The following is a 10,572-nucleotide window of genomic DNA, read 5'->3' on the forward strand; positions in this document are numbered from 1 at the left end:
CTGATATGGAAATCTGTTTCTGTTTCCTCTCTTGCCTATAGGCTGGTGGCTCTCAAGTCATCTTTACCAACCCCCTGGAAATTGTTAAGATTCGCCTGCAAGTAGCTGGGGAGATCACCACAGGACCCCGAGTCAGTGCCCTCAACGTGCTGCGAGATCTGGGGCTTTTTGGTCTGTATAAGGTGGGTAGAGTCCTGTTTTTTTCTCAGTGGATGGGTTGTAAAGGGCTCAGTGGAAAGGTGAAAGGCTGTGGAAACTCTCCCCTGGACTCTTCCCTGGACTCCCAAAGGAAAAGCAGTCTTGTCCAGGAAGGCAGTCTGAGTAGACAGTCTCAAAAAACCTGGGCACTTCAGTTAGAAGCTGTGGGACACCCAGACATCTGTGCCTATACTCCCACGTTTCTGAAGCAGCTTACAGGTATGAGAGCTCCATACCCTGCAGGCCCGTCATAGCCTTTCACCTCATGCTGGGGATGCCTCCTTTTCTGTGGTTCTTTCTTTGGTTTGTTTAACATTTCAAACTAGTCATGTTAATTTTGAATCTGAATATCTCTTATTATATTCCCAGAAGGAGCTTCTCTTTGTCATCATCATTGGCCACAGTGAAATAGCGTAGAGTTTGGTAGGATTCTGGTCTTTAAGAAGTTAAGTTAGAATGCCTTTCTTGAATACAGGCAGGGGGCGGGATGAGGGAGATAGAGGGCATTGGTGATGGGAAGTTTGCACTGGTGAAGAGGGGTGTTCTTTTTTATAGCTGAAACCAAACTACAAACATGTTTGTAATGATGGTACTTATATAAAGATATTATTTAAAAAAAAATTAGATTAAGGACTTGGCTCATTCATGGTCTAGTCTAGGTCCCATTGTCCTCATTATCTGACAGTTACTCCAAATCCTCTCCCATATCTTTGAATTGGACTCTCTTCTTTTCTAAAAGTGTTTTGATGCACCTATGAAGAATAGATATATGAATAAGATCAAGCTTTCCAAGTTATTCAATTCCACAACATCTTGATTTTAGCAATGGCTTTCTGTTCCTCCTCCTTGGGGATGAAGGGGAAAATAAAAAGAAAAAATAAGGGCTGGAGTGATAGCATGGAGGTAATGTGTTTGCCTTGCATGCAGAAGGTTGATGGTTCAAATCCCGGCATTTCATATGGTCCCCTGAGCCTGCCAGGAGTGATTTCTGAGCATAGAGCCAGGAGTAACCCCTGAGCGCTGCCTGGTGTGACCCAAAAACTAAAAAAATAAATAAATAATTTGTCAGTAATGAATTCCATTTAAAAAAAAACACATCAACAAAAACAGGGACCAGAGCAATAGTGCAGTGTGTAGGACACTTGCCTTCATGTGGTTGATCAGGCACCCAATATGCTCCACTGAGCCCTCTGGGAGTGAACCCTGAGCAATTCTCAAACACCAAAAAAAAAATTTTAATAAAAATAATAAAACAAAAACAGCAGCAGTAGCAAAAAATCACCAAACCAAACTCCAGTGTACTATAGTTGAGCAAAATGCCAGTCAACAGATTCCTTCCCTGCAGGTAAACTCACTCCCGTCATTACAGATAGGATGTAATGGAGCAGAAGCTATTTTTCTTAAACAAGGATGAGTATTTCTTTCCATTTCTTTACCTGCTATAAAATGTGGTCGAGGGGGGGAATACATAAATGTAGCTGATTTTGGCAACTGTGTTTCCACAGCATCAGATTTATTTATAGATCTATCACTGGAGGAATGTGTAAATTGACTTCTATAACTGCAAATTAGAAATTAGATCATCTCTAGACTAGGGTCACACAGCTACAGGGCTCTTAGGAGACCCATAAACCAAGAGTTTCCAAATTGATAGAGTTTTATACACGTTTCCTTTCTAAATTCCACTTCCTTTTGGAATTCCTTTGAGAGTAAAATTAATATTAATATTCTTTTTCTCTGTAAGGATGTCAGAGAGAGTTTCCTCCTATCTTTTTAAAATTGGAATTTGACTTTTTGTTTTGTTTTGGGGCCACACCTGGCTGTACTCACTGCTTACTCCTGACTCTACACTCAGGGTTCATTCCTGGCAGATTCAGGGAACCATGTGGGATACTGGGGTTCAAATCTGGGTCAGCAAGGTGCAAAGCAAGTGCCCTACTAGATGTATTATTGCTCCAGCCCCAGAAAATTTGGGAAAGGCTCCTTGATGGAATAGTGTGGGCTGCCCCCTGACCAAGGGACAAGCCCTCTCTGAGTGGGATAGCTGATGCCAGCACATACTCTGCTCATTAGAAATGGGGAATAAGGAAGAAAAAAATGGATTCTTTTGTGTTTTATTTATGGGACACATCTGGTGGCTCTCAGGGTTACTCCTGGCTCTGTGCTCAGAAATCACTCCTGCCAGGCTCGAGGGACCATATGGGATGCTGGGATTGATCCTGGGTTGGCAGCATGCAAGGCAAACACCCTATCTGCTGTGCTATTGCTTCGGACCCGAAAAATGTATTCTTTTCCCCTTCCCTCCTACAGTCACCTTTACCCCATTGCCTTTATTTATAGCCTTATCCCTTGTACTTGGGCTTACATATAGTCAAATTAGCAGTTTGTTCATTTGGGGGCTGCCTCTGCTGGCTGCGTTGAAATCAAGATATTATTTGGGCGATCCCAAGTCCTACTTTCACCCTGTCCTTTACACCTACTTGAACCCAAACCAAATAAGCAGCCTGGAAGTGTGAGAATTGGATTTTTTTTTTTTTTTTTGGGTCATACCTGGCAGTACTCAGGAGTTACTCCTGGCTCTAGGCTCAGAAGTCGCCCCTGGCAGGCACAGGGGACCATATAGGATGCCGGGATTCAAACCACCGTCCTTCTGCATGAAAGGCAAACGCCTTACCTCCATGCTATCTGTCCAGCTCCGAGAATTGGATTTTTTGAACTTGAATATTGGATCTATACTAGACATGAGAGAAAATTCCTGGTTGTCAGACTGACATCACTACTCAGTTCACTAACTCGATAATTCCAGGGTGTACTTGGACTCTGTTTCTGTCCCCGTGCCCTGCTATAACTCGCCCATTTCTCTTCTGTTTCAGAGCAGTTTCAGGGACAGCTCTGCTGTCACCCTGGGCTTCCCTAGGGCATTCATACATGTTTATACAACTGTTTTGTACTATTTCCTCACTGTCTGACAGGGTGCCAAAGCGTGTTTCCTCCGAGACATTCCCTTCTCCGCAATCTATTTTCCTGTTTATGCTCATTGCAAACTACTTCTGGCTGATGAAAATGGACGTGTGGGAGGATTAAATCTCCTTGCAGCTGGAGCTATGGCAGGTAACCACATTGTTTTAATCTTAAGAATCCTCTCCTTTTTTTTTTTTTTTTTTTAACAGGTACAGACTTTCTATATGTTCTTTCCTTTTATTTCTGAGGTTATTGTTAAATTAAATATCATCACTTTCTCTCCTTTGTGGGATGTGCTGTAATTCTGATGAGAGTTAATTACATTTGCATAATGTGGATAAACAGCTTAATGCAGCTTAGCAACTCTGAGCTAAATTAGACCTGCCCATCTAAATTGGGCTTTCATCATTAACGTGTTTCTTAGCCCCCTGAGCCCCTGAAACCTTGGGTGCAGCCCAGCTAAGCATTAAGAGGGAAAAGTTTGCCATGAAGTCATTTAGCTCCGCTGATCATTTCTTCTTGAGTTCCTGTATTGGAAGCCACACAGTGTGGGAGAAAATTGAGCCTTTTCCTTCCACTCTCATCTGCATTCAGACCTGTGAACACCTCAATTGGTTGGAATGTGGAACTCATTCACATCATAAGCCAATTACACTTTGTCTTTTTGTTTGTTTTGGTTTGGTTTTAGGGTCACACACAGTGGTGCTCAAGGCTTTGTGCTCAGGGATCATTCCTGGTGGGGCTTGGGGACTCTATTGGGGTTAGGGATCAAACCCAGGTCAGCTGTGTGCACCTCTGGCCTATACTTTGACTAATAGTTGGTTTGTTGTTGGGTTTGTAGTTTTTTTTTTGGGGGGGGGGGTCGTCACACCTGGCAGGCTCAGGGAACCATATGGTATGCCAGGGATTGAACCTGGGTCAGTCCCAGGTCAGGCACATACAAGGCAAATACCCTGCCTGCTGTGTTAATTGCTCTGTTCCCAGACTAATGGTTGTTGACTTAAGTTTTATCTTTAGACAAGGTTGCAAATTTATTGTGGGCATGAGTTTCAGGCTCTTCACCTTACCTTTCTTTGCATAACAGGTAGAAAGTACTAACGGGCTCAGTAAATGTCAGTGGGAAAAATGGAAACCTACATTTAGTCCAAGATCCCAGTTAGACACAGGAGACATTCCATCTGCTCTTACTGTCTAACCTTTCTCTTGAGTCAGGAAGAAGCAGCTGACGTGCAGTAGAACAGAGGATCAAGTGTCCTTGACTGCACCAGAAATCAGAAAGAAGGGAAAGGTTCTCATTGCAGCTGCTCAGGAATAGAAACATGAGTGGTGAACCCAAACCCAGATTGCCTGGTCTTAGGCACTCTGGAGCTCTATCTGGATTCATTCTCCTCTGGTGTTCACTTTCTGAAGTGTGTGTGTGTGCGTGCGCATGCGCGTGCGTGCGTGCGTGTGTGTGTGTGTGCGTGTGTGTGTGTGTGTGTGTGTGTGAAGTGTGTGTGTGTGAAGTGTGTGTGTGCGTGCGCACGCGCGCGTGTGTGTGTGTGTGTGTGTGTGTGTGTGTGTGTGTGTGTGTGTGTGTGTGCTTGGCTCCAGCACTCTGGAACTTTATCTGGATTCATTCTCCTCTGGTGTTCACTTTCTGAAGTGTGTGTGCGTGCGTGCATGTGTGTGCGTGCATGTGTGTGTGTGTGTGTGTGTGTGTGTGTGTGTGTGCTTGGCTCCATAGTTGAAGGGGTGGTCCCCTACTCTACTCCCTAGTGATGACAGGAAATGATTTAGTATGGTTAAGAAACTCCCCCAGGGGACTGAGAATTCTTTCGTTGGGAGCCAGCAAATCCATTGCATTCTGGCCTTTGTTAATCAATGTGTACTTGAAAACCAGGAAAGCTAGCTGCCCTGTTTTGTCATTGAATGTTGGTTCCATCCCTTACTGATACTCATTAAAACCTCAGCTTTTATTTGTTTACTTGTTTGCTTATTTATTTGTTTGTTTTTTGTTTGGGGTCTTCTCTAAAGTTACTCCTGGCTCTGTGCTCAAGAATTACTTCAGGCAGTGTTGGGGACCTTATGGGATGCTGGGGATTGAACCCATGCAAGGCAAATGCCCTAACTGCTGTTCTGTCTCTTTGGCCTCAAAAGTTTCCATTCTACGCTTTTAAATTTCCCTCCCACGTTTTCCAGTCAGCAATAAAAATCCAGCAAAAGATCCATCCAGTCACGAATAGGCATTTTGCCAATGGTTGACAAAATCAAGAAACATTTCCAAGGAAATGTTAGCACCAACTTGTTGCCCATAGATGCTTCATGTCAGCCCTCAGAGTGAGAGGTGAATTTTTCTAATTTGTACCAGGGAAGCTTGGCTTGCAGCACTGAGAACATTCAGAATTCAGAACAGTATAGAGGCAGGTAATTTCTCTAGTTTCATCTGAATAAAGTTCAGAGGGGAGGGGGAGAGGATCTAATAGAGCCCCCAAATGTATACTGGCTCTTTCTTCCCAGTAGTGATTTCCTGCTGGTAGGCCAAGTGGAATTTCTTTCCCTGGAGAGGTTAAGTTGCTCCTTTGTTCCTGTTTTGTCTCATAAGAAGAAGGAATGCTTATGAAATTGGTCTCATGTCCTGCTGCTGGTCAATCTCACCATGGCCCCAGGGAACTTAGGCCTGGGGGATGGATGATCCATCCCCCCGTTGTTCGTTTCTTCATGGGAAGTCCAGCCTCTGAACCAGTGGTAATGGCTTCTGTTATGCACACTCATTGAACAGCTTCTCAGGTTAGGGAGAGTGGATGTGGTCAGTGACATTTATCTCGCACAGTGAAGTAGCAAGAATTAGTACAAAACACCGGTTTGGTGTCTGCACATCTAGCTTGTTAAGTTGACATTATCTTTCCTGCTGTACAGGGAAAGGTTTGCATCTTAAGAAAAAGTTAGTAAAATAATTGAAACCCAAAGGAGAAAGGAATACTTGGGGAGTGTCCTAGTCATTTGCTACACTTTTTATCCTCATAGTTTATTTATTTTTTTGGCTGGAGAGATAGTCCAGTGAATCAGGCACTTTGCCTTGCATGTACCGACCCAGGTTGGATCCCAGCATCCCATATGGTCCCTCAAGCACTGCTAGGGGTAATATACCCGAGTACAGGCCAGGAGTAACTTCTGAGCACCGGTGAGTGTGGGCCCAAATTCTCCCCCCCCCCCCCCCAAAAAAAAGAGTGATTTTCCTTATTCAGAAAGAAAAACAAAAGTGTTTAGGTTTTCCTGTACTGAGCAGTATATGCTGTTTTTCATTGATGTGTTAAGCTTGGAATTAAAGGTTGAGTTGCTGGCTTTGTTGCTGGCTTTTAGCAGCACTCTGTCTTTATAAGGCCCACTGGGTTAATGAATGTGCCTTTCTCGCGAAAGGTGTACCTGCTGCTTCTCTGGTGACCCCTGCTGATGTCATCAAAACAAGACTGCAAGTGGCTGCCCGTGCTGGACAGACCACTTACTCTGGTGTCATTGACTGCTTCAGGAAGATACTCCGGGAAGAAGGGCCCTCAGCCTTCTGGAAAGGGACTGCAGGTAGGGGCTGTGCCCACCTGGAGTGGCTTGACTGGCCTTAGGGTCTTGCTTCCATTCCTCATTGTTTGACTTTTCTTTAGTCATCCTGGTGCTAAGTGCCACACACCTTCTTTCCCTCTCTTATGCAGCTCGAGTGTTTCGATCTTCTCCCCAGTTTGGTGTCACTTTGGTCACCTATGAACTTCTTCAGCGGTGGTTTTACCTTGATTTTGGAGGCCTGTAAGTACAGTCATACAGTTCTTTTCCAAAGAAAGCACCCATCCTTTGTACAGTCTACACAGGCCTTTGGGAAACTCATATAGGATCAGTCATTTGCAACATGCAGTGAGTTTGGGAAGCTGTTGCATTAGGAGAGCAAATGTGGTCAGGGGCATCACTCAGTGCTGAACAGTTACTTGCATGAAGTTTAGGAAGCAGAAAGTTTAACATGTATGAAAATAATGGTTTTTGGGGGGGAGGTGAGGAGGTTTGGGCCGCACCTGGTGGTGAGGCTTATTCCTGCCTTTGAGCTCAAGGATCACTCTGGAAAAGTTCAGAATACATATAGATATGGTTCTGGGAATATCACCTGGATCAGCCATGTGCGAGGCAAGTTCCCTGACTTGTACTATCCAGTCAGCCCCTCAGTTTTTGTTTTTTTTTAAATACTTAAAAATTTCATCACTCACTACAATTTATTAAGTAGTTGTAAATGTCCTGTTTTTGTTTTTGTGTAACACATAGCTATGCTCAAGGGTTACTCCTGGCTCTGCACTCAGGGATCAGTCTTGGTGGGTTCAGAGGACCATATAGGATGCTGGGGGCAAGCCTGGATTGGCCACATAGAAAGGCAAGCATCCTACCTGCTGTATTGTCTTTGTTGTAGATGTTCTTAGAGCTACTTTATTGCAAAAACAAAAGAAATTAGGGATGGAAGTATAGCTTTATGAATTGGAGTCTACTCTTTACATGCATGCAAGAGGCCTGGATTCAGTTCCCAATACTGCCTGATCCCCAAACACCATTGAATATTAATTCAATGTCCATTGTCAGGTATGGCCCCCAAACCACCAAAAAATAAAATAAATAAATAAATAAATAAATAAATAAATAAAAGGTTCCATAAAGAAATAAAAGAAGCGAAGAGAGTGGTTATTAAGTTTATGATTCATTTAATAATCCTTGGTGAGATCTAGGCCAGAAATGGGGTCACTTGAAGCTTGTGCTGGAAAGAAGAGGAATCACTGAATTTGCTGGGTGTGAAAAATTCTACACAGTAGGTAATAATTAGTCTTTCAACAGAGGATCAGATGCCGTATTTGAATCTTCATCTCTCCACAGTCCATAAAGCTATGAACCCTATTCCTGCTTAAAGACTGAACTGGCAATTGAACCCAAAAGCAAGGGTTTTCTTACACAAAGAAAATAGCAGCAACAGTCATACCATTTCAGGCATTTCTCTTTTTTTCCACAATTAGTAATAAATCTAAGACTTAAAACTTCAGGTAATTTCAGTACTAACCTCCATGGTTCTGTTTTAAAAGTTGCCTTTTTAATTGTGTAAAATGAAATAAAATGTTGGGTGCCACACCCGGCAATGTTCAGGAATTACTCCCAATGGTAGGGAGGGCATATGTAGTGTGGGGGATTGAATCTGAGCCAGTGTCAGATAAGGCAAATGCCCTTCTTACCCATTGTATGGTCGTTCCAGTCCTCTAAAATAAAAAGTTTTAGGTTTTTTTTTTTTTTTTTCCCCCTTTGGTTTTTGGATCATACCCAGCAGCGCTCAGGGGTTACTCCTGGCTCTACACTCAGAAATCGCTCCTGGAAGGCTCGGAGGACCATATAGGATGCCGGGATCTGAACCACTGACTTTCTGCATGCAAAGCAAATGTCCTACTTCCATGCTATCTCTCTGGCCCTAAAAAATTTTTTTAATAGTTTGTGCTTAGTGTAGAAAATTTGGACAAATGTATGAAAGAAAAAACTGTTCATAGTCTTGCTTCCCAGATGGTCTTAATATTTGCAGGTATTTTCTTCTGATCGTTCCTCTCTGGATCTACGTATCATGTATATGGGCATGGAAATGAAGGATCTTTCTCTTTAAACCAAATAGACAAATGCATGGTTTCCACAGCAACTGTAAATCCTTCAGAGATGACAAGGAAACTTAGTGTGGCACATGCAGTCTATTGAAAACCATCAGTTATTATCCCTCATGGGTCTCCAGCAAACTAACCACTGTTTTTTCCCTCTCAACAGCAAACCCTCCGGCTCAGAGCCCACACCTAAGTCACGCATTGCTGACCTTCCTCCTGCCAATCCTGATCACATTGGTGGATACAGACTCGCCACAGCCACTTTTGCTGGCATTGAGAACAAGTTTGGCCTCTATCTCCCCAAATTTAAAACTCCTAGTGTTGTGGCTCAGCCCAAGGCAGTTGCAGCAATTCAGTGATGAGATGACCCTCGAGTGTGGCAAATGGCACCTTGGCAGGGCTAAGAGAGCAGCTCTGTGAAGATCCATTTAGCTGCACAGTGACCACTGAGCTGAGGAGTCCACGCACTCTTTCTATATGACATATACATATATTTGTTTATAAGGTAATCATTTGCCCAGGGGAAAAAAAATAACACAGTGCAGTTTCAAGCTTTAGTCTCATGTGTTGAAATATTTTCTAAGCCTTGGCATGAATTAGTGTTCTAGACTGCTTTGCACAGCTTGTACTTATAGTGACTGTACATATTGTACATCTTTGTACAGAGACATCTTGGCACCTCATCCCAACAAATCACATTTATAGAATGTAAAACAGTTCTGAGTGGCTTGAGATGTACAGAATGTTTTAAAAGTGTTTTATTAAGAATCACATCAAAATAAATGTATTACAATGGAATCCATTCTCTTATTGGAGACTTATAGAAATAAAGCTTCAATACTGGATGTATTTAATTCCTCACTTGTTTTCCATTTGGAATGAAAGGGGATATTTGCTGCTAAGGGACATGATGAGACCTCACGCTGACATCACTAAATAGAAGATCTTTTGGGAAAATGCATGCCAGTGGGTGCAGAGAGCCAGGCTGACGGCTGTGAGTGATTCTGTGTTTATGTTTGTATTTAATTATGTGTGGAGATCCTCTTCTGTTCCTCCATCAAAAGGCATTTTCTAGACATTTCCTCTCCTGTCAGTGTGCACGTGGAAACTGGCTGGTCTCCAGCATTACTGGCTTAGTTTTTCCTTCCCCTGACATCTGAAGGCAAGAACCTCACTTTACAAAGAATAGGAATACTTGGGCAATTTTCCTTCATATGGCTATGATCCCAATAAAAAATAAAATGCACACTGAAATGAATACACGTAGTTGGATTTTCCTTCCTAAGTATGCTTAGAGTGCTTCTAATTTTGATTCACTGCCGATTCCAAATAACTCATAGCCAGGCTTCCCCCTTTCCTACTCCCACAGGAAATAGTATGATTTGTTAAAGGGACTGTGGTGAAATGCTGGGAGGAAAGAAAGCGAAAAGCTTGGCTTAGTGAGGCCTAGTTTTTTCCATAGAAATCCAAATGCAAATGACTTATTCCAAAAGTCACTCGCCAAGGGTATGATTACTAATTGGGATCTAAACATGCTTCCTGACAGCCACATCAACACTTTGCTGTGGGTTTTGCTTTGATGGGTAGCATCAGAATTTATTTACTTTAGCAAAGTGCTTTGCAAAAACATTATTGCTATTGCCAATGAGCCGGGATATGAGAATGTATGCAAATATTTTCAAGGGGCAAGCCTGGAGAGGGACTGAGTCACTTAGTTTATCCTACACAGCACTCATCAACTGATGGCTGACAGCCCTGTAACGCAACCATGGTGCAC

The 10,572-nt window shown here is 43.0% G+C and overlaps 1 protein-coding gene across 5 annotated transcripts in view; it reads left to right on the forward strand.

Annotated features, from left to right (window-relative positions):
- SLC25A12 (solute carrier family 25 member 12) overlaps positions 1 to 10,051 on the forward strand; it is a 225,189-nt gene extending 215,138 nt beyond the window's left edge. For all 5 annotated transcript variants that reach the window (XM_049773407.1, XM_049773409.1, XM_049773410.1 and 2 more), the window contains 5 exons: positions 42 to 182; positions 3,171 to 3,309; positions 6,559 to 6,717; positions 6,846 to 6,936; positions 8,959 to 10,051. In XM_049773407.1, the coding sequence (XP_049629364.1) occupies positions 42 to 182; positions 3,171 to 3,309; positions 6,559 to 6,717; positions 6,846 to 6,936; positions 8,959 to 9,154 (726 nt within the window). In that variant the 3' untranslated portion in view covers positions 9,155 to 10,051. The remainder of the gene's footprint in view (positions 1 to 41; positions 183 to 3,170; positions 3,310 to 6,558; positions 6,718 to 6,845; positions 6,937 to 8,958) is intronic.
- Positions 10,052 to 10,572: the final 521 nt, after the last annotated feature.

This window comes from Suncus etruscus, chromosome 5 (assembly GCF_024139225.1).
Source record: "Suncus etruscus isolate mSunEtr1 chromosome 5, mSunEtr1.pri.cur, whole genome shotgun sequence".
NCBI lineage: Eukaryota > Metazoa > Chordata > Mammalia > Eulipotyphla > Soricidae > Suncus > Suncus etruscus.